We start from the raw sequence: 24,782 nt of genomic DNA, 5'->3' as shown, positions 1-24,782 counted from the left end.
CATCCTTTAAATGTTCAAAATACAAATTGCAATAAAAAATACAAATTGCTATAAAAAATACAAATTGCTATCAAAAACACTTATTTACTGCTTAACATATATTGGATCTCAATTTAGTTCCAACAATGGCCGTGAATAGGTCCCTCCTATAGCCTCGCACTGAATCGACCCGGGTCCTTATACGTTAATGTACGTCTACAAGAACGGCCTTTTCTCTAGTTAAGCGTATAAATAGGCCTATTCTCTTAATAGGCTCTTTATTACTCCCAGAGTAATATTCCTTTCCTATTTCAATGCAGGCAGGGACGCCTATTCCGTGGAAAACTACAAACAAGTTTTTTTATTCACTTACGATTGTGTGCCACCACCACGTTCTTTTTGTTCGTTGGATGAGGCGGGAGTCGTCAGCGAGATCAGAACTTTCAGCTACACCCTGGCGGTACTTTCCCTTTAGCTTGTGGGGTTCCCGTCATCCAGCTCAGTCCCAGACTGAGGAGCGTCCTCTGTGAGCTTCAGTTCATTCCTCCGCTACGATCCTCGCTCATCCTGCCGACAACGCCAAATTCTGTGGTGGAATTGATGGCACAGAAGTCGAGGTCTTATAATTATATTAAGCAGTATTTATTTGATAGCAAGAGAGTTACAAAATATAAAAGTATAAAAGTATGATGTGAAGCTTACGCTTCATGCAGTAACTCTGAACTGTCTCTCTCAGTCCAGATTCTTATAGTCAACGTGTGTGTGTAGAAAAAACTAAGGATGCCTGCTTCCCAGGAGCAGTTATCAGTTTCCCTGGGATTCAACCTTGGGTGCTTAGAAACGGATAAGCAATATTATCACTAACTCTGCTGCTGCACAGAAAACTTCAGTCTTACAGAAAAACATCTTCAATATGGTTACAGTTAATTACTAAGCAGTACTTTTCACACAGACCGTGCTATAGTGTCTGCATGGACATGATTAACACGAATCACACATGAATATAATCAATATTTCCTTCACAGTATTTACGGTATGTGACGTAAAACATGGATTTTGGCATGTCAAACTGGAAGAAGAGTCCAGTTACCTCACTACGTTTGCAACCCCATTCGGACGGTATAGGTGGCTCAGGATGCCAATGGGTATAAGCCCAGCTCCAGAAATTTTCCAAAGGAAACCCATGCACGCACTAGAGGGCTTACCAGGGGTGTACATCAATGCTGACGATATACTGATTACAGGTGAGGGAGATACACAGGAGGAATTGGACAAGAATCACGGGGACAACTTGAGATGTTTCCTAATGAGATGCAGACAAAGAGACATTAAACTAAATGCAGACAAGTTTAAACTGAGGAGAGAGTCTGTGCCATACATTGGACACTTGCTGACAGCAGAAGGTCTCCGCATAGATCCGGAGAAAGTTCGTGCAGTGCGGGAGTTACCAAGACCTACAGATACTAAGGGTGTACAGAGACTTGTAGGTATGGTGAACTACCTTTCCAAGTTTTGTGAACATCTTTCGGATGACTGCGAAGTTTTGAGACAACTTACACACAAGGACAACATGTGGGAATGGACTGAGATTCATGAAACAGCTCTTGGAAGACTGAAAGACAAAATAACAAATGCTCCATTACTAAACTACTATGAACAAAACGAGGAGTTAACACTGCAGTGTGACGCCTCAGAGACGGGACTGGGAGCAGCCCTGACTCAAAGAGGTAGACCAGTAGCATTTGCAAGTAGGGCATTGACTCCCACGGAAAGGGGTTACGCCCAGATAGAAAAAGAATGTTTGGCTATAGTGTTCGGAATGGAAAAGTTCCACCAGTATACTTATGGTAGAAAAGTGACTGTTCAGAGTGACCATAAGCCACTGGAAAAAAATTTGAAAAAACCACTACTCAGTGCACCAAAGCGATTGCAGAGAATGTTACTAAGACTGCAAAAATATGACATTAATGTGATCTATGTGCCTGGGCGAGACATGCTTCTAGCTGACACACTAAGCGGAGCTTACTTACCTGACAGCACTCGGGGAGAGACAGAGTCAGAGCTAGAGACGGTTAATATGATGACTTACTTGCCAATCTCTGCAGAAAGACTTGCAGCCATTCGTGATGCAACAAGAGTGGACACAGAGTTGCAGAATGTGATCAAGTTCATCCTTAAAGGGTGGCCTCAAAACAAAAAAAGACATTGCTGGAAATATGCAACACTATTTTGCTTTCCAGGATGAGCTAAGCTTTCAGGATGGCAGAGCAGTTATCCCTGACACACTAAGAGCTGACCTAACCAGACGTATACACTCATCACATCTGGGAGTAGAAGGGTGCCTTAGACGAGCTCGTGAGTGTGTATACTGGCAAGGGATGACAAGTCAAATAAAGACTTTCATTTCCAAATGTGACATCTGCAGGTCAGTTGACCCCAAGCAACAAAAAGAGACATTGCATCCCCATGACATGGCTTACAGACCTTGGGCCAAGGTAGGAACTGATTTGTTTTCTTGGAACAATAAGGACTATCTGGTAACTGTTGACTATTATTCAAATTATTGGGAAGTTGACTATATGCCAGACACCAAAAGTAACACAGTGATTCACAAACTGAAAGCACATTTTGCTAGACATGGGATTTCAGATGTGCTCATTTCTGATAATGGACCGCAGTACTCCTCATACAAGTTTAAAAGGTTCAGCCAAATGTGGGAATTTGAACATAGGACTTCATCACCCGGATACCCACAAAGCAATGGGAAGGCGGAGTCAGCTGTAAAAACGGCAAAATGTCTAATGCAGAAAACTGCATCTGCCGGCCAGGATCCATATTTGGCTCTACTGGACCATCGCAACACACCGAGCCAAGGTCTCAACACAAGTCCAGCACAGAGACTTCTCAGTAGGAGGACGCGGACACTTCTTCCTATGAAAGAGACTCTGTTGGAGCCCAAAGTGTCAAACAACAATCAGGGATTAATTAACAACAGACTACAACAAGAGAATCTGAGTCTGAGATCTTATGAGGTGGAGCTGGAGTCAGGTGGTGTCCTGAGGAGAAACCGACGCCATCTCAGACACAACTACTGCCAACCCTCAGTAACTGCACAAACAGGGAGAGATGCACAAATTGGAGCCACTGCTAAAAGCGGTCATAGTAGTGATCAGTGCTCTACTACTACAAGGTCTGGTGGTCAGGTTAAATGACCTGCCTATTTAAGGGACTATACTCAGTGAGATGGACAATTTGGTCTCTTTATATGTTTGGATGCAAGTTGTTTTGCACTGTAAAAGAGGCAGAATTTGAGTAACGTAGTTATTGAATGCAGTTAATTTTGGAATTAATGCATAGTTAGGAATATGTTTGCAAAATATACATCTGAAGTTAATGTTCTTAAAGGATGTGTTGTAATCTTTAATTAGCCAATGAAGCTAATGAAAAAAAAAGAGAAAGGATGTAACAAGTGGATTTGTTAGATACATGTTATGTTCCTAGAGGGACGGATTTGAGTGTGACCCCCCCGTCATGAAAGGCCGTAGAGCAGTTTTTCAAGGCCTCCCCATCCTGAAGGGCCATAGAGCAGTTCTTCAAGGCCTCCCTGTCTTGCTGTAGATGTTCTGATGTTTGCAGAGAGAGTTTGCCACCTCAGTTCTGATCTCCAATAAGCGTAGTCACTCCTTTGGGAGGCCAGAGCCAGTGTAGTCTCGTCAGTAGAGCAGCCATTCTTGCACTATTCTGATATCCATTATATGGAAGAATGTTTGTACATCTCCTTAAATTTTTGTGTGATAAAGTTGTAGGGGTTTCACCTACTAATCCTTTAAAGTAGATATAATTTGTTTTACCTTAATTATTAATCAGTCTCATTAATTTAGAATCAGTCTCATATTCTAATTATACCAGAACCATAACATTTAGTTATTAACTAAGGGTAATTAATAGTTTGGTATCTGAAGGATTTAATTATGAATTCTTTGGAGGTTTTGGCAACAACCACTTTTGAATGACATCAACACAGACAATTTGGTGAAAATAAATGATACATTTATTTAAAACTAACTATTCTAAAACAAACGGCATCAACAAGGATCAGTACATTTACAGTGAAGACTGGGTATCTAGTGTGTGTGTGTGTGTGTGTGTAAAAAGGGGAGGAGTGTAATGTGTGCACGCGCTTGTGCGTGTGAGGAGGCGGAGTTGTAATCTCAGTTCTCCTATAGAGAACAAAGCAACTAAAATGGCGCCGACTTTAAACAGTAGAGCAGCGCGACTATGTTAATGAGCTCAGCTGGTTTATTCCAACGTGGTCAGAACAAAGAGTAATGGCGCTGGCTTACTAACTAAAAATTAATGTAGTGTGTCTGAGAATGGGAACTACAAGTAGTCAAATATTCAGAAGATAAAACATGGAGATTGCATGCCAGGTGGAGAACTTGTGTGTACAAATCTTAACGAAGTTTATGAAAATAAAGTTAAACACAAACATTCAGAATGTATTAACAAAACACTTAGTTAACTCTGTAGTTCAAATAACTATGCCCTTTGATGAACTATGCCCAGCGGTAAGAGTCTCACGTGTTGAGGATTTGGGGTTTTGTCGTCCTCCCTGAATTCTCCTGGAATTAGGAGGGAATTTCCACCGCAGGCTCCTCGTTGATTAAACGACGTCGTCCAGGTGTGCTGGGGAATCGTCCAGGAACGCGAGTCTCGTTCACGGTTTAACAACAGGGAGTTGATCGCCTTTGTTTCAGTCCGTGTGGCCGCGTTAGCAAGCTTGATTGAAGCAAATCGGTGAATCTGTCGTCACGGTAACGTTGATCGGTTGGTTGGTGTAACTCGGGCTCGTTAATGAGGTAATACGACTTTCAGCTGTTTGCCGTTAGTCGTTACAAAGTTCGCGTGTTCTCAAAGAAAACCGGAGAGAGAGAAATGACAGAGCCTCTCTTTAATAGGTCTAACCTATGTGTCGGTCAAACCAGAGAGAGAGGGAGATATTACGGAGCCTCTCTTTAATAGGTCTAACCTATGTATCGGTCAAACCAGAGAGAGAGTGATGAATGGCTGTTCAGGGTATTTAAACACCTGAACTGTAGACACACCCTTACTTCCGTCAAAGCAAGCTTGTTCAATGTGTTGCCAGTGGTACTGCCACCTGCTGGTTTAGCATGGTACCTACAAAGTGCAGTCAGGATCGTCTACTCCACCCCTGCATTTGCTGTATATGAATACAGCGTTGGGTTGTCAAATCAAATCAAATCAAATCAAAGTTTATTAGTCACATACACAGTTATACACAGTACAACAAGTAGTGAAATGCTTTGGGCAACATACCCCCCACACCTGACAGTTGGTAAGCAAATAAGATAAGATATAAACTATAAGTAAATATAAAATATAAGTAAATATAAGATTTAAAATATAAAAATATGAAAAATTGTAAAAAATGTGAGCAGCAAGAAATGAGTGACCGAGTTGAAAAGGATAAAGTGCAATGTGCGTTTAATGTGCAACACGCAACACTGTAAAGTTCAAGGACGGGTCAGGATATGAATGGTCAAGGTTAACCATGGTTCAGAGTCCGAATAGCCGTAGGAAAGAAGCTCAGTCTCATCCTCTCTGAGCTTGCCTTTAGGGAGCGAAAACGCTTACCTGAGGGCAGCAGGGAGAAAATGACTGAGGATGACTGAGGTCCTTCACAATCTTTTTGGCTTTGGACAAGCACCTTTTGTGATAGATGGACTCCAAGTCAGGAAGCGCGACCCGGATGATGCGCTCAGCGGAGCGCACTACCCTGTGTAGAGTCTTCCGGTCCTGCTTGGTGCTGTTACCGAACCAGGTAGTGATGTTCCCCATGAGGATGCTCTCGATGGTGCACGAGTAGAAGTTTCGCAGTACCTTGGAGGGCAGTCTGAAGTCCCGAAGTCGACGAAGGTGGAAAATACGCTTCCGGGCCTTCTTTGCTTGGATGTTAATGTGACAGGACCAGGACAGGTCCTGCGTGATATTAACTCCAAGGTATTTGAAGCTGTCTACTCTGTCCACAGTGGCGTTGTTGATTCTCACGGGCTGGTAGCTCCTCGTCTGTCTCCTGCTGTAGTCCACTATCAGCTCCTTGGTTTTGCTGACGTTCAGTAGGAGATTATTATCCCGGCACCAGTTTTCCAGGCGTGAAATCTCCTCCAGGTAGGCTCTCTCATCGTTGTTGGAGATGAGGCCAACTACCACAGTGTCGTCAGCAAACTTTATGATGGATGTGGAGCTGGAAGTGGCCACGCAGTCGTATGTATATAGTGAGTACAGTAGAGGACTCAAAACATACCCTTGAGGAGCCCCAATGCTGAGGTTGAGTGAGGGGGAGAGATGATTGCCGACCCGCACCCTTTGTGGTCTGTCTGTCAGGAAGTTGGAGATCCAGTGACACAAGGATGAATGAAGTCCTAGATCTTCCAGCTTGGTATTAAGGGTGGAGGGAATAATCGTGTTGAACGCTGAGCTGTAGTCGATGAACAGCATTCTAACATAACTATTCCTCCCCAGGGCCTGAATTTCAGTGCGGGATTGCGGGAATTGCGCACTATTTCTTCAATTCCCGCAATTTTAGCCTTAATAATGCGGGAAACTCCCGCACACAATTACAGCGAAAACGTTCATCAAAAAAAATAGCTTGGTTTGTATTGTGAGACGGACAGATAGTCGGACAGACCAACTTCCGTACTGGACGCTGCACTCTAGTGATGGGATTTTCGGCTCTATTTTGAGATGCGGCTCTAATGGTTCTTCTTACTGTGGAGAGCCGGCTCTTGTCGGCTCCCAAACGGCTCCCCATATATATTTTTTACATTATTAATTAATAGCTTAAACCTAATTTTATAACATTTTGTTTCATTATTGGCATTGTTAAGCACTTGTGATGAGTAAAAATGCTGCATAACAATGCTTTATAAATAAAACTTTTATTATAACCAATTATTAAATTATCACAAAATAGAACGCAATACAGCTTGGCCAATTGCCTGCCGTTTCCACAAAAAAAGTGGAGCTAACTTTTTTTCAGTGTTTTACCACCACATTATTAACTGAAAGCTGCGTGTGATTGGTCAGATGTGTGGAGCACACGCTTGACATGCGGGCCGTGGAGACATTCTTTGCAGTGTTGTCCGAAACGATATGTGGTAGTATAAAGAAACACCCTTTAAAAACAGGGGAAGGAACATTTACCTGACAAAAATTAATGTTGCATTGTGTTCCAGGTTTGAAAAGTGCTAAAGTAGGCTAAAGTACTTGAAAATGTAACTGTATTTTGTTTCACAACAAATAGCTGTCTGATTGAATCGATGTGATAAACAAGCAAATTATTTCGAATAATTTCGAGTATATGTATAAATATTTAAGTTTAAGGTGCTGGGAAATATTGAAAATGGCCTTTTTCAATATTGAAAAGTGACGTACAAGTGCTTGAATTCCACCTTGTAAAGGTGTATGAACCCGGCATACATAACTTTGTTCATTGCGCTGAAGAGGTGCACGACCTCACTTCACACGGGGGTCCTCACGCAGGGCGCACGGACCCCCACGCTGGTATCAACTTAGCTTAAGCACCGACTGAGGAAATAAACTCTCCGCTCTCTACCACTGGCAGAAGCAGAGCAATACGTGCAAGGAGAGGGAGAGACAGCGAGGCACCGGAGGACAAATAAAAACGATGTTGGAAAAAAACTGTGGCACTTGCAGAGCACAAGCGCAATACTGAAGGAAAAAGCGGCTCCCAAATAGGATCCTAAAACGGCTCCCATTGTGGAGCCGGTTCCAATCGTTCACTTCAAAGCGCCGGCTCTTAGAGCCGGATCGTTCGCGACCGACACATCACTACTGCACTCGGCGCGCTCACTCTTCCTCTCTCTACAGAGCTACGATAACCTTCTGCTTTAAGCCTGGTTTATACTTTCACAAGTGACCGTAGCGCGAACCTCCGCGAACGGCGGAGGCGTTCATACTCGCCGAATGTTCTCCGTATCGATATATGGTAGTATAAAGAAACACCCCTCAAAAACAGGGGAAGGAACATTTATGGTCGGGCCATTATATGTACGGTCACTGGCTGAGATGCGGCGCGCGCGAAGTTACAAAATTCGAGAGGTGCGCGACCTCACGAATCGACAGCCACCGCGATTGCGTCATTTTCGCCACACGAACCCTCGCGCCGCGTCAAGTATAAACCAGGCTTAATCCTCAGGATTCACAGACAGGTGACGGTAAAATTAAGTTATAACAAACCTAAACAATCTATGCTCATTTCAGAGCTTCTCATTTCAGAGATGGAGTACAGGAAAAAAAGAAAACGACAAAAGAAAGACCAAGGAGAGGATAGATCAGGGTATAGAAGAACCAAGAGACAAGTTACAATGTATATAGTTCAATGTATATCTTGTTGAAGCACAGCAAGACCTGTATTTAGGTTCACCAGTAGTATCCCCCCCCCCCAAAATGTAGAAATCCCCCTTATGTGACACATTTAAGGGGGGACTTCCCACTCATTTTGCAAAATGAATTTCAGGCCCTGCTCCCAGTGTCCAGGTGAGACAGAGCAGAGTGGAGCAGGTGCGAAATGGCATCGTCTGTGGACCGGTTAATACGGTAGGTGAATTGTAGTGTGTCCAGATGGTCCGGTAGTGAGGAGGTGATGAAGTTTCTTATGAGTTTTTCGAAACATTTAATCACCAATGCTACCGGGCGATAATCGTTTAGGCAGGTTGGCTGGGTTTTCTTTAGGACTGGTACAATGATGGATTGTTTAAAGCAGGATGGTACGATTCCCTGCGAGAGAGAGAGACTGAAGATCAGAGTGAATACTGGAGCGAGCAGGGATGCACAGGATTTTAGGACACGTCCACAAATCCCTTCTGGTCCTGCAGCTTTCCCGGTGTTTACTCCTCTAAACACCTTTCTCACATCTCTCTCAGTGATGACATGCGGCTGATGTTCTCCGGGGTGTACTGCGCATGCGCCGTCAGCGCCGCTGTTAGCACTGCCGGCTGCAGCTCCGAAGCGAGCATAAAAGTTGTTCAGCTCGTTTGCCAGCGTCCCGTCCGCCCGTCCTTATCAGTCCGGAGATTGGGGCTTTATAGTCCGTGATTGACCGAAGCCCTTGCCACAGAGATCGAGTCCCTCTGCTGAAACTGTGACTCTAGTTTCTTCCCGTAGCCTTTGTTAGCTCTAGATTAGACTACTGCAATGCACTACTGTCAGGATGTTCAAATAGGAATATAAATAAACTTCAAATAGTTCAAAATGCCACAGCCAGAGTTCTGACCAGAACTAGAAAATTTCAACATATTACACCAGTCCTATCAGCTCTGCATTGGCTCCCAGTTAAATCCTGTATTGGTTTTAAAATTCTATTATTAACATATAAAGCACTACATGGGCTTGCTCCTGAATACCTCCAGGAACTTATTTCCTATTATGAACCCCCACGTCCACTAAGATCACAGGGTGCTGGTCTTTTACTAGTTCCACAAATTAATAGGGTAACAGCAGGGGGAAGAGCCTTTTCTTATAAGGCCCCCCAGCTTTGGAACAACCTTCCAAAATGCATACGGGACTCTGACACAGTCACAATCTTTAAGTCTAGGTTGAAAACCCACCTATTTGGTTTAGTGTTTGATAATTAATATCCCCCCTTAGATAAAGGTACAGATCCAGGGGTTCATAGACGAAGGGTTTTATGGTAGACTGAGGCGCTGGTGCTGTCGTCCTGTCACTGCTCGTGGTCACTCAAGTTTGTTGACAGGGCAGTGGATGGATGCCATTGTCTCAGAATGCCCCCAAGCCTATGTTACCTTCTGGTTCTGCCTTTTTAGCTAGGCTGTAATAGTTTAACTTAATGCCGGAGTTGCTGCCACACTCCAGAAATGTGTTTAATTTTATCTGTCCTGTATATGTCCTCATACAGAGCTAATTTTCCCTGTTTTATTTTCTCCACATGGCTGCCCGCCTGCTCGAGGAAAAATGAGATGAGGAGAGACAAGCGATCCATCCAGTGCCAGCCACCTACTGCCTGACCGGATGAGCCTACACCATGATGGACATTACTACATCTTTTCCTTTTCTTTATTTCTTTCTGTTTAAATTGTTGTTGTTGTCATGGTGACCGGTGTCGGCCAGAGGAGGATGGGTTCCCCCCCGAGTCTTGGTTCCTCTCAAGGTTTCTTCCTCATGCAAAAAAACTAGGGAGTTTTTCCTTGCCACTGTCGCCCTTGGCTTGCTCACTGGGGGCTAGGACTCGGCACTTGTAAAGCTGCTTTGTGACAACAACTGTTGTAAAAAGCGCTATATAAATAAAATTTGATTGATTGATTGATTGTTTTGCCTGCCTTACCGCCCTGCGCGCTCCGTATGATGCGGCTTTAAATCAGTCCTGCATTGTACGCTACTGTGTGAGCTGACAGAGCATCGCGGACAGATTTATCTATCCACGGCTTCTGATTGGGGAAAGTCCTCACAGTGACTGTTGGAATTGTGTCACTAACAAGTTTCCTCACAAAGCTCACAACAGTGTCCGCAAATACACTGACGTCGTCAGCAGCGCTAACACGGAACATGTTCCAGTCCACATCTTCCAGAGCGTCCTGCAGGGCTCCCTCTGATTGTTCGGTCCAGCGCCGCACCTCCTTCTTGGCCGGAAGCTGCTGTTTTAGTTTGTGTTTATATTCCGGCATGAGGAGAATGGCAGCGTGGTCGGACTTTCCAAATGGAGGGAGCGATATCGCCTTGTAGCTGTCCTTTATTGTAGTGTAGCAGTGGTCCAGTGTCCTGTCGCCCCTGGTAGGGCACTTTATATGTTGATAAAACTCCGGCGCTGCATTCCGGAGGTTGGCGTTGTTTAAAGTCACCAACAACAATGATAACAGCGTCTCGGTGTCTTGTATGAAACTGTGTGAGAACATCATGAAGCTCACACAGTGCGGTGTACTTGTTGGCCTGGGGTGGAATGTAGACAGTGGTTATGATGACCGAGGTGAATTCTCGAGGGAGATAAAATGGACGAAGCTTGAGAGCAAGTAATTCCAGACTGGGAGTGCAGAAGCGAGTGAGGGTAACAACGCTGGCATTGCCGCACCAGCGGTTGTTTACAAACACGCACACCCCACCTCCTCTCGATTTCCCCGACTCCTCTGTTCTGTACATGCGGTAGGCTGTAAAGAATTCGGCCAGCAGGATGGCGTGGTCCGGTACCGCTGGGTTTAGCCATGTTTCAGAGAAGCAGAGGAGGTCGGAGTCACGGATGTCTCTCTGGAACTTTACTCTCGCCCGGAGGTCGTCCAGTTTGTTTTCTAGGGACTGGACATTGGCTAACAGGACACTGGGTAGGGGGGCTCGATGTGCTCTAGCCCTTAGCCTGTTCCTGATGCCTGCCCTTTTTCCCCGGGGTCGACGACGACGGTGTGTCTTGCCGACTCCATTGTTCTCCCCTCAGGATCTCCCTCGGCCAGCTTGAATTGGTTAAAAACGACGTCTGGTGAGTCGATTGTAAATTAATAGAAACAAGAGTGTCTCTTTCATAAGTGATGTGTGCCATGATGAAAAGAAAAAGTAAAAAAAGTTACTAAAAATAAATTAAAAGTTAATTAAATTAAATTAAAATTAAATTAAAAGTGTTGCCAGTGTGTGGAGCTGTCGCGACGGCTGCCGACCTCAGCGGCGCCATCTAGAAAGATTCAAGAAAGATTCAAGGTTGTGTAGCGTTAGCCGTGTATTTGTGCTTCTTATCCCATCTGTGCTCTGTAAAGGTTGGGTGGGCTACTGCCGGTTCTGTAATGTTTCTTTAACCAAACTGTTACAGGTCTTTCAGTTAGTCTCTCAGAATTTTGATGCGATCAACATCAAAACTCTATCAAAACTCTCTACAGCAGTATTAAAACCTTTGACCTTTGTTTATTTTGTAAAACGTCAAAAGTGTCTTTATACCACAACTCAATGTCTTGTTCTGCAGTACTAAAACCTTTTATCTTTGTTTATTTTGTAAAACGTCAAAAGTGTCTTTATACCACACCTCAATGTCTTGTTCTGCAGTATTAAAACCTTTTATCTTTGTTTATTTTGTAAAACGTCAAAAGTGTCTTTATACCACACCTAGTAGTTAATTGTTGTAACTACTAATCATAACTAAATGTATTAAAGTGTGTGTGCACACTGACAGTGGTGAACTAATCATAACTAAATGTATTAAAGTGTGCGTGCACACTGACAGTGATGAACTAATCATAACTAAATGTATTAAAGTGTGTGTGCACACTGACAGTGATGAACTAATCATAACTAAATGTATTAAAGTGTGTGTGCACACTGACAGTGATGAACTAATCATAACTAAATGTATTAAAGTGTGTGTGCACACTGACAGTGATGAACTAATCATAACTAAATGTATTAAAGTGTGTGTGCACACTGACAGTGATGAACTAATCATAACTAAATGTATTAAAGTGTGTGTGCACACTGACAGTGATGAACTAATCATAACGAAATGTATTAAAGTGTGTGTGCACACTGACAGTGGTGTGTGACCCTCCCCCACTCTGAGAGTTTGTGAACAACAGAGTTCCTGCAAATTAACACAGGAAACCAACACTGAGACCCTGCAGCTCAGACCAGTACCAGAGCACAGCACACTGTCCTCTATCACTGATCTCAGATCTGTTTTTGATTAAATAGACTTACTTTTCAGGCATGGGTAGAGTGTTAAAACTGACCCAGGATCTGGTTTCAACATTAGATAGTACTAGTGAGTAAACAGCTTGAAGAGGTTTGTCACTGTTCCAGAATACACTGAAAAAAATAAAGCATTGGCTCAATGTAATAAAATTGAATTAATCAATCACACGAATTTTTTTCATTGACTCAATCCAAAAAACTAAAGTGATTGATTAATTCAATTTTATTACATTGAGCCAATGCTTTATTTTTTTCAGTGTACTGAGCAGGACTCTGATTCTGTAATCCCAGGTAAAAGGTCAAAGGTTGTGCAGCTGTGTTTGTGTGTAAACTGGTGAATGTCCTGTAGTGTAGAATTTTGTGCTAAATCTGTGGTGTGCTATGATGCCTCATGGACACCTTTGCAATGTTTCCTTCAGCAGTGAACACACCAACACTCCTGAACACTCATACAGGAGTGCCGGCTTATACAGAAAAAGACTGAAATGTCCTTTAAAAAGAACAGAAGACATAATCCACTGGACCAGATGAATCAGTTTAATCTTGCATCTAATTCTACAACCACCATCTTTGGAAAAAAATTGGCCAACCAGAAATCATCTTTGCAAGTTTCCTATTGGTTACTTTGTCTAAACAACCAACTTTGCCACAAGGCTGTGAAGCACTTTGATCGAAAATAGAAATGTTCCACTGACGTGGACCAATCAGATGTCCGAGCAGACATCCGTGCCCAAGACCCTCCTCACCATCGGTCACCAGCAGCAGTGTCTGAGATGGGGAGTTCACGACTCACTCTCGTTACCGTCATGTGTAAGTAAATGTTTATATACTCAACTCTCTCCTACCAGGACGTGTTGATTTTACATACATGATATACACGACAGACTTTAACACACTTAGTAGTTGATGTAACACACTTAGTAGTTGATGTAACACTTAGTAGTTTATGGGGTCCGTATGTAACGCACGAGTTCTTCTTGTAAAGTCACGTCAGATATGTTCTCCTCTCGTTGCTCGTACCCATGTCAGATGTTCTCCTGCAGGTGTGGTGTTCTTCAGTCAGAAGAGGATCTCCGGAGTAGATGTGGAGAGGAGAGGAAGACGGACAGAATGCATCGTCATCTACAGTGACTGTGTTGTGGATTTTTACACGATTATTGTCTGGTATAGGAACAGTTCACAAGAGCATCAGTCTGCTGTTGAATTACGGACTGATGGTACAACACGTTACTCTGCTGTGTTGGATAAACACCGTAACACTTGGGATCTGCTGATTCAGAACATCACTGAATCAGACCTGGGCCTGTACTACTGTGCTGTGAGGACTTCAGATGGGAAGATCAATTATGGACACAGAACCACTCGACTGTCTCTCATCGGTAAGACAGCTCATTTATTCTGACCTGCAAAATATTTTGGTTTTGTAACTTTCTGATTTTGAATTGTTGTGGTTGTGTGTTATCTTGAAAATGTGGTAAACATAAATTAAATAAGCACATGAATGTAGAGTGATCAGTATTAATGCTGCGTTCTGCACCGCAACAGTCTTGGTTCACCCTTCACCCATTCATGTAGTTTCACTTCCTCTTTGATTTCAGACCCTGGTTCTGACATCCCCCACCCCACCTACACCTCCACCCCTCCTGTACCAGAGTGTGGTGTCTGCTGTAACTCCACCCCTCCTGTACCAGAGTGTGGTGTCTGCTGGACACTGCTGATCACTGTGTGTCCTGTGTGTGTTCTCCTCTCCTCCACCTGTGTCTACTGTCTCTGCTTTAAGAGGAATCTAGTGTTAAATCCAGGTAATCACTTGATCTCACAACAGCAAACAACAAAGCAAAATCACAACTTAAACATTATTTTCAAGTGACTAGGATGATGAAACTATAGGACTGTACACACCAGCCTCTCTTCCTCATGACTGAACTCACAACATCATCCTCATGTGTTATTACATTCACAGAGATCAGAGATCAACACACGGAACCAGACAACAAAGTAAGATGTTAAAGTTGAAACAGGACAACATACTGCAACACACACACACACACACACACTCTCACAAGCACACATACACGCTCGCACACACACACTCAAGCACACACACACACACACTCTCACAAGCACACACAAGCACACATACACGCTCGCACACACACACACACACTCTCACAAGCACACACAAGCACACATACACACTCGCACACACACACACACACACACACACACACACACACACACACACACACACACACACACACCATTGCATTTTAATATTGTAAGATCTATATATGAAAAATGAACTTTTACATTTTATATTATACCTTTTAGCTTATTTTATAAACTAGTTATGTGTCATGTTCTGTTTAATGTGCTGCCATCTACTGGCAGATGTTGATGTTCTGTGGGGGGGTTGGCTGATGTACAAATTGAGAGACGGGTGGCTAGACAAAGAAAAAGCAGAGCGTGGTGTCTATTCATTTGCTGAATTTTCAAGGTCACCCTCGTTTTACTCTGTTCCCAATATTATACATCAATCGAGACTTGTGTTCCCGTGTTTTATTTGGGAGAGGAGTTATCTGGCTGTAGACTCTGACAAGGTGTTGAGACAGGACAGCACAGTGATATACTGGATATTATTATTTAGGCATAATAATAATAATAATAAAAACGTTGACCCTTTCCTGTGTGATATACATATGTCTATATAATTTATAGATAGAGTGCTGTAAAACATACTTGTGTTGGTGTCCACAGGCAGGAGATGAGGTTTGCTACAGCTCGATACACTTCTCAAAGGATGGACAGAAACACCCCAAAAAGAAGAGAGTTCAGAACTCTGATTTCAGTACTTACGCTGAGGTCAGAACTGCAGAGTAGACTTCTGAAACTCCAGGAAGTTGAGGATGTTCATTAATTTATCATTAATTTACTTAGTTTGAATTTCATGGCTTAATTTTGCTTCCAGCAGTGTTATATTTGAGATAATAGTCATTGTTTCTTGAATATTAATTGTCATCATTCTTTACTTTCACTTTAAGGCCTTTTGTGCTACTTTCTAAATGTCTAACAAGACATATTCTATCTTTAATCACTTTAATTTACATCATTTTAATGAGTTTTTGAATGACCCAGCTAGGCCTGTCGCGATAATTACATTATCGACTTATCGTACGATAATAATTTTTACCACGATCATTTTTGCTGATGTCGATAATTGGTCATTGGGTTTCCGCACACATTTGTTTACACGAGAGTAAACCGCAACTACGTGAGATTTCAGAAAGGCACGCAGTGCTGCTCTCTCGCTGCCCCGTCCCCCCTTAAGGAAGACAAATCTGTGATCAGAGAGCGACATCTACAGGTTAGGAAATGAGTGCAGTACACGGAGAGCGCATGCGTCAATAACAGTGCCTCCACACACACACACACACACACACACACACACACATACATGTGGAGATGTGTTCGCGAACGTATTCGAGGCTAATGGGACTCAAAATGATTCGAAATAATTCGCTTTTTATCACATTATTTAGTGGTTGTTTATTATAGTGACCGTAGCACGCGACTCCGCCTACCTCCGCGAACGGTGGAAGCGTTTATACTTGCTTTTCTTTGCAGTGTTGTTCGAAACGATATGTGGTAGTATAAGAAACACCCTCAAAAACAGGGGAATGAACATTTACCTGATGAAATTTAATATTGCTTTTGTGTTTCAGGTTTGAAAAGTGCTGGAATTTGTTCGTTTCACAACAAATATCTGTCTGACTGAAAAGTTCTCTCGTATTACGTTAACAAATACGAGCCTCTTGTAATTCGAGGACGAAACATGAGAGAACGTGAAGACGTTAAGATTGGACGTTTTGAAAATAAACATCCATTTAATAATTAATTAAATCCATTAAACTCGAATTATTTTGAGTATATATGGTATATTCCGCCGAATCTGTGCCAGTTCCGTCCCCAGGCAATTACATGTATAAATGGGCACAAACAATAACTGTAAAATACATTGTATTATAATTCATAATGAGTTGTACATTGGCATAATGGCAAATTTAAGGTATATAATTAAAAACATTAATAAAAACAACCTAGAACACTGAAAAAAGACCATTTGTTAATGTCCCCACTCTCTAACTATACACTTTTCCATGAAATATCATTATTAAAATTCTACAGAGATTATTTTTTTTGCATTGTTGTATGACTCCATATCCCATCTATACTTTAAATATATTTTTTTCATAAGAAATCCAGAATATTTAAGTTAAAATACACATTTTAGTTGTGTCCCTAGGTTTTCACTCAGTCCTGTTACCATATCACATTACCCCATCTGAAAAATTTGGAAAGTTCCACACATTACATGTTCAACAGGAAGTTGCATCAGTTGGATCTTTTGAAGGTCATGGGAAGACCAAAAGTATGTTTTCTGCTTGTCTTTTTCTGTATATTTGATCATATTGTAACTATGACTGAGGAGATCAATCTTAATGTGATGTCCTGTTACCTAAATTAATTCTTAGATGTAATTTGTTTATTTTTAAAATACACATTTTGGGAAAATCATTAGAATGTGCTCACTGTCCTCATGCTATTACTATAGCCACGATGTATCTATATTTCATGTTTTTGCTAATTCTATGCTAAAAACTCAGTCCTGTTACTTTCAGTCCTGTTACTCATATAAAGAGTAACAGGATTAAGTGCCTGTAACAGGAGTGAGTAGAGGCCTCTGGTTTATTGATTTATTAGTGTGAATATTACATACATTATGTAATACTATTTAGCCTTTTTAAAGGTTTTACATGAAATTAGTTAAGATTCAGTTTCACAATATGGATGCCATACTTACAGGGTGCCAGTCCACCACTAAGTGCTGCAGAAAAGCAGCGACGCTATCGTGCTCGACGTGATGCTGACCCAGAGAGGATAGAAAGATATTTAGAGAAGGAACGAGAAAAATACAGGGAAGACCTAGAATCAGGCAGGAAGAAAAGAATCAATAACCTAAGTGATAGAGGAAAGCGCAGACGACGCAAAAAGTGGAGGGAAACATATCATAGGATCAAGGACAGGAAAGAGGTTCTACAACATCTCATCATCCCTCCACACAGTCCCCAGATATCACCAGCACAAGCTGGACATCCACAACCAACCACTTCCACGTGCAGTTTATATACAACATCTCATCACCCCTCCACACAGTCCCCAGATATCACCAGCACAAGCTGGACATCCACAACCAACCACTTCCACGTGCAGTTTATGCAATGCATCAAGTGTCCAAGAAAATGTGTAAGGGAGGCTATAGGGCAAGTGTGTATATTTGTTGGAATGTGAAAATGTGTAAGGGAGGCTATAGGGCAAGTGTGTATATTTGTTGGAATGTGAAAATGTGTAAGGGAGGCTATAGGGCAAGTGTGTATATTTGTTGGAATGTGAAAATGTGTAAGGGAGGCTATAGGGCAAGTGTGTATATTTGTTGGAATGTGAAAATGTGTAAGGGAGGCTGTAGGGCAAGTGTGTATATTTGTTGGAATGTGAAAATGTGTAAGGGAGGCTGTAGGGTAAGTGTGTATATTTGTTGGAATGTGAAAATGTGTAAGGGAGGCTGTAGGGTAAGTGTGTATATTTGTTGGAATGTGAAAATGTGTAAGGGAGGCTGTAGGGTAAGTGTGTATATTTGTTGGAATGTGAAAATGTGTAAGGGAGGCTGTAGGGCAAGTGTGTATATTTGTTGGAATGTGAAAATGTGTAAGGGAGGCTGTAGGGTAAGTGTGTATATTTGTTGGAATGTGAAAATGTGTAAGGGAGGCTGTAGGGTAAGTGTGTATATTTGTTTGAATGTGAAAATGTGTAAGGGAGGCTATAGGGCAAGTGTGTATATTTGTTGGAATGTGAAAATGTGTAAGGGAGGCTATAGGGCAAGTGTGTATATTTGTTGGAATGTGAAAATGTGTAAGGGAGGCTATAGGGTAAGTGTGTATATTTGTTGGAATGTGAAAATGTGTAAGAGAGGCTGTAGGGCAAGTGTGTATATTTGTTGGAATGTGAAAATGTGTAAGGGAGGCTGTAGGGCAAGTGTGTATATTTGTTGGAATGTGAAAATGTGTAAGGGAGGCTGTAGGGTAAGTGTGTATATTTGTTGGAATGTGAAAATGTGTAAGGGAGGCTGTAGGGTAAGTGTGTATATTTGTTGGAATGTGAAAATGTGTAAGGGAGGCTGTAGGGTAAGTGTGTATATTTGTTGGAATGTGAAAATGTGTAAGGGAGGCTGTAGGGCAAGTGTGTATATTTGTTGGAATGTGAAAATGTGTAAGGGAGGCTGTAGGGTAAGTGTGTATATTTGTTGGAATGTGAAAATGTGTAAGGGAGGCTATAGGGCAAGTGTGTATATTTGTTGGAATGTGAAAATGTGTAAGGGAGGCTATAGGGCAAGTGTGTATATTTGTTGGAATGTGAAAATGTGTAAGGGAGGCTATAGGGTAAGTGTGTATATTTGTTGGAATGTGAAAATGTGTAAGGGAGGCTATAGGGTAAGTGTGTATATTTGTTGGAATGTGAAAATGTGTAAGGGAGGCTATAGGGCAAGTGTGTATATTTGTTGGAATGTGAAAATGTGTAAGGGAGGCTATAGGGTAAGTGTGTATATTTGTTGGAATGTGAAAATGTGTAAGAGAGGCTGTAGGGCAAGTGTGTATATTTGTTGGAATGTGAAAATGTGTAAGGGAGGCTATAGGGTAAGTGTGTATATTTGTTGGAATGTGAAAATGTGTAAGGGAGGCTATAGGGTAAGTGTGTATATTTGTTGGAATGTGAAAATGTGTAAGAGAGGCTGTAGGGCAAGTGTGTATATTTGTTGGAATGTGAAAATGTGTAAGGGAGGCTATAGGGCAAGTGTGTATATTTGTTGGAATGTGAAAATGTGTAAGGGAGGCTATAGGGTAAGTGTGTATATTTGTTGGAATGTGAAAATGTGTAAGAGAGGCTGTAGGGCAAGTGTGTATATTTGTTGGAATGTGAAAATGTGTAAGGGAGGCTGTAGGGCAAGTGTGTATATTTGTTGGAATGTGAAAATGTGTAAGGGAGGCTGTAGGGTAAGTGTGTATATTTGTTGGAATGTGAAAATGTGTAAGGGAGGCTGTAGGGTAAGTGTGTATATTTGTTGGAATGTGAAAATGTGTAAGGGAGGCTGTAGGGTAAGTGTGTATATTTGTTGGAATGTGAAAATGTGTAAGGGAGGCTGTAGGGCAAGTGTGTATATTTGTTGGAATGTGAAAATGTGTAAGGGAGGCTGTAGGGTAAGTGTGTATATTTGTTGGAATGTGAAAATGTGTAAGGGAGGCTGTAGGGTAAGTGTGTATATTTGTTGGAATGTGAAAATGTGTAAGGGAGGCTATAGGGCAAGTGTGTATATTTGTTGGAATGTGAAAATGTGTAAGGGAGGCTATAGGGCAAGTGTGTATATTTGTTGGAATGTGAAAATGTGTAAGGGAGGCTATAGGGCAAGTGTGTATATTTGTTGGAATGTGAAAATGTGTAAGGGAGGCTATAGGGTAAGTGTGTATATTTGTTGGAATGTGAAAATGTGTAAGGGAGGCTATAGGGTAAGTGTGTATATTTGTTGGAATGTGAAAATGTGTAAGGGAGGCTATAGGGTAAGTGTGTATATTTGTTGGAATGTGAAAATGTGTAAGGGAGGCTATAGGGCAAGTGTGTATATTTGTTGGAATGTGAAAATGTGTAAGGGAGGCTATAGGGTAAGTGTGTATATTTGTTGGAATGTGAAAATGTGTAAGGGAGGCTGTAGGGTAAGTGTGTATATTTGTTGGAATGTGAAAATGTGTAAGGGAGGCTATAGGGTAAGTGTGTATATTTGTTGGAATGTGAAAATGTGTAAGAGAGGCTGTAGGGCAAGTGTGTATATTTGTTGGAATGTGAAAATGTGTAAGGGAGGCTATAGGGTAAGTGTGTATATTTGTTGGAATGTGAAAATGTGTAAGGGAGGCTATAGGGTAAGTGTGTATATTTGTTGGAATGTGAAAATGTGTAAGAGAGGCTGTAGGGCAAGTGTGTATATTTGTTGGAATGTGAAAATGTGTAAGGGAGGCTATAGGGCAAGTGTGTATATTTGTTGGAATGTGAAAATGTGTAAGGGAGGCTATAGGGCAAGTGTGTATATTTGTTGGAATGTGAAAATGTGTAAGGGAGGCTATAGGGTAAGTGTGTATATTTGTTGGAATGTGAAAATGTGTAAGGGAGGCTATAGGGTAAGTGTGTATATTTGTTGGAATGTGAAAATGTGTAAGGGAGGCTATAGGGCAAGTGTGTATATTTGTTGGAATGTGAAAATGTGTAAGGGAGGCTATAGGGCAAGTGTGTATATTTGTTGGAATGTGAAAATGTGTAAGGGAGGCTGTAGGGCAAGTGTGTATATTTGTTGGAATGTGAAAATGTGTAAGGGAGGCTGTAGGGCAAGTGTGTATATTTGTTGGAATGTGAAAATGTGTAAGGGAGGCTATAGGGCAAGTGTGTATATTTGTTGGAATGTGAAAATGTGTAAGGGAGGCTATAGGGCAAGTGTGTATATTTGTTGGAATGTGAAAATGTTGTGCAGTGTTGCAAACATTGAAGGCAGAAATGTCAAGCAGAACTAGACTTCAGTTGTCAATAAAATGGTGTTACCTAGCAACAACCACATTTTAGAATGTTTTGGAGATGCCCAATGATGTTCCACCAATTCCATCTGTGAGTGACCGGCAGACAAGGCACAGGGTCTGGTTCAAGTAGGGTGCAAAGAAGATGTGATATTTAATCCCCATATAGAGGCAAGGAAACTATTTACAGGAAAAAACTAAGACATAAAAAAAACTAAATGTGATAGTTCACAAAAGACTCAAATCAATTGTCAGTTCAATCAAGATACTTGCTACTTTTAGCATTACCTGCTCTGCCACCAGAAAAAAACCTCTCTTCCCAAACAATTCACATCAGGCCTCTTATAGGTACTTTTTTGAGGATGTTTTGTGTATTATCCCACTCCTGAGGACAGTCACAGGTCGCTATATGGAAATTAAAAAAGAGCTCTGGGCCAGATTAGAGAAGATGTCTTAGAAAAGGCCAGATAAGTTCACACACACACATGGCACATGTCCCTGTTACTCAGTGTTCATTCCTGTTACCCAATCTTCATTCCTGTTACTTGATATTTCTTTAAAAAAAAAAAGATAAACCACTTTTTTCCAATTATGTTTGGTCCATCATTTATCTATTTGTTTAATAAATTACATGATATAAAAAAATATTAATTTCAGGTTTGAGTCTTGAAAAGATAAAAATGGCTTTGCATCTTTTCCAAAAATATAACGTGTGCATATATAGTGATGTTTTAGTCATAAATATAAATTATTTGAACATGTAGTCAACCATTTCTTTAAAATAAACACTTTCTTGAGGGAAAATCGAATAAATTAGCTGACACTCTTTTAAACAGGCTTTTTAAATGTCACACAAGTTTTGGTAACAGGACTAAGAAAAATGTAACCATCTTCGGGTTAGAAACCTTGTAAAAAATAAAATACAGCTGTCTGAGATTGACCAATACATGTTTTGAATAGTTAAATATATGTTGTATTAGATCCAGACTTAAAAAAACATACAAAATTAAGTTTCATTTGGAAGAGTTCCAACATGCAAATGGCACCCATTCAGTGGAATGACCCATATATAAATATTTAACTTAATTAAGTTTAACGTGCTGGGTATTATTGAAATGGACCTTTAAAGTGACGTACAAGTGCTTGAATTCTACCTTTTAAACGTGTATGAATCCTGCAAACATGACTTTGTTAATTGCGCTGAGGCGCGGCGCGCGCGAAGTAACAAAATTTGAGAGGTGCACGACCTCGCGAATCGACAGCGTGCAACGCCCTCGCGCACGGGCGGAGCCACTGCGATATTATCGTTTATCGTGATCATTTCTGGGACAATATATCATTATGAAAATTTTGTTATCGTGACAGGCCTAGACCCAGCACAGGGTGTGAAGTGAGGATCAGTGTTTGGGTTACATTTACATTTACGGCATTGAGCAGACGCTCTTATCCAGAGCGACTTACAAAGTGCTTTGCTTCTGATCACAGAATACATCCTAGGTAATAGTACAGATAGGCTAGAATTCAAGATACTATTGAATCAGACTACTACTGAACTACAGGAGTCAATATCATTACCTAGTGTTTTGCAAGGGTTGTTTTGTTAACATGTTTGTTGTTGAGGAAAATAATACAGTTGTGCTTTTTGTCACTGTTGTCACACATGCTGACACCTTAATAAAAGACTCCAACATTCACTCATGTTCATTCACTGTTTCTGATCACAGGCCTCCTGGAGAACCAGTAAGACAGCAGTGGTGGTGTTTATAAACTCCAGTAACACAGCAGTGATGGTGTTTATAAACTCCAGTAACACAGCAGTGATGATGTTTATAAACTCCAGTCATCACGGCAGTGATGGTCTTTATAAACTCCAGTCATCACAGCAGTGATGGTCTTTATAAATTCCAGTAACACAGCAGTAATGGTGTTTATAAACTCCAGTAACACAGCAGTGATGGTCAAGTCAAGTCAAGTCAGCTTTATTTTTATAGCACATTTAAAAGACATCCAGTGTCGACCAAAGTGCTGAACAAGAATTTGCATATAAGAGCAACATGTAAGTTTTAAATAAAAATTTAAAACTAGGTATAAAAGGAAATGTAAAATACACATAAAACATAAACAAACATAGTAAAAACACATATGACAAAGATTCTAACGTAAAATGCTCAAGATCCAAAGGCCTATGAAAATAAAAAGTTTTTCAAATTGCATTAAAAATATCCACGGTAGCTGATTCCTTTATAAAACTTGGAAGTGTGTTCCATAATTTGGGAGCTGCAACAGAAAAGGCCAGAAATCTGTTTTCTGCATCCTAAATGAAAGGTACTCATGTTGATTTATGATTAAAATGTACTGTGGTAAAGTTGTGTTTGTACTGTGAAATAAGTACAAACAAGTGGGGAATGTGATAGAAATCAGAAATATAGACTTCATAAAACTGCTTTCCCAGAGAAGTGTTTTAAGAACATGGTGTGCTACCGAAAGAGGAAGTTTGAGGTCATCCATTTACATTTACATTTACATTTATGGCATTTAGCAGACGCTCTTATCCAGAGCGACTTACAAAAGTGCTACGTAGTTGCTTGGAATCTCCAAGGTAGAATAGATAGTCCTGAACACAAGGTACTCTAAGCTGGAAAAACCACTAGACGAAAGTCATCCACTGGGTCAAGGAGACTAGACAGAGAGAAGGCAGGAGTAAGGACATGTTCCAGGCTGGTGACATGTTTCATGTTCCAGACGGACAGCAGGCCCAGCAAGAAACATTCCCCTTAGATTGCAGAATTATTCTTACATTTGATGTTTGGCACACATGCATTCAATCATGTCATGTTGCTTTCACTAATTGCCACTCTCCGAGCTCGTATCTTTTCCCCGGTGGTTGTGACGGAGAATTTCCACGACAGTCAGCTTTAAATTTTAGCTGAGAGCGTGGAATGTCTGAGCACCACTGGTTGAAGGAGCGTAGAGCACGAGGGGTTGAGCGAGTATGAATCAAATCAGCAATGTAGCTCGGAGCCAAGCCATGAAGGGCTTTGAAAACAAACAGTAAAACTTTGAATTCTATCCTGAATTTTACTGGGAGCCAATGCAGTGATGCCAGCACAGGAGTGATGCTTTGTCTTTTCCTGGTACCAGTCAGGAGACGTGCAGCTGCATTTTGAACCAGTTGGAGGCGTGATAGGCTCGACTGACAGATACACAGGTACAATGAGTTACAGTAATCAACACGCGATGAGATAATAGCATGGATGACTGTTTCTAGGTCCTTGTATGACAAAATTGTTTTAAGCTTAGCTATGTTTCTTAGCTGATAAAAACTGCCTCTGACAACAGTGCTGATTTGTTTCTGGAAATTCAGATTAGTGTCGAAGATGAAGCCAAGGTTTCTGACATGGTCTTGCACATTAGATC

At 41.3% G+C, this 24,782-nt stretch overlaps 1 protein-coding gene across 1 annotated transcript; it reads left to right on the top strand.

Moving 5' to 3' along the window:
- The first annotated feature begins 13,261 nt into the window (after positions 1-13,261).
- Positions 13,262-17,258, top strand: LOC143527294 (uncharacterized). Its single transcript, XM_077022424.1, has 5 exons — positions 13,262-13,509; positions 13,743-14,078; positions 14,298-14,501; positions 14,663-14,697; positions 15,457-17,258. The coding sequence occupies exons 1-5, from the start codon at positions 13,473-13,475 to the stop codon at positions 15,577-15,579; spliced, it is 735 nt and encodes a 244-aa protein (XP_076878539.1). The 5' UTR covers positions 13,262-13,472; the 3' UTR covers positions 15,580-17,258.
- The last annotated feature ends 7,524 nt before the right edge of the window (positions 17,259-24,782 follow it).

Source organism: Brachyhypopomus gauderio, chromosome 1 (genome assembly GCF_052324685.1).
Source record: "Brachyhypopomus gauderio isolate BG-103 chromosome 1, BGAUD_0.2, whole genome shotgun sequence".
NCBI lineage: Eukaryota > Metazoa > Chordata > Actinopteri > Gymnotiformes > Hypopomidae > Brachyhypopomus > Brachyhypopomus gauderio.
The sequence above is the reverse complement of the archived record's forward strand: the minus strand, read 5'-3'. Positions and strand labels throughout refer to the sequence as shown.

Bases quoted from the DNA above. Each gene is read 5' to 3' on its own strand.
- LOC143527294 (XM_077022424.1), top strand. From the start codon at position 13,473: ATGGGGAGTTCACGACTCACTCTCGTTACCGTCATGT. The intron at 13,510-13,742 runs GTAAGTAAATGT...GTTCTCCTGCAG, and splicing joins CACTCTCGTTACCGTCATGT to GTGTGGTGTTCTTCAGTCAG. The intron at 14,698-15,456 runs GTAAGATGTTAA...TGGTGTCCACAG, and splicing joins ACACGGAACCAGACAACAAA to GCAGGAGATGAGGTTTGCTA.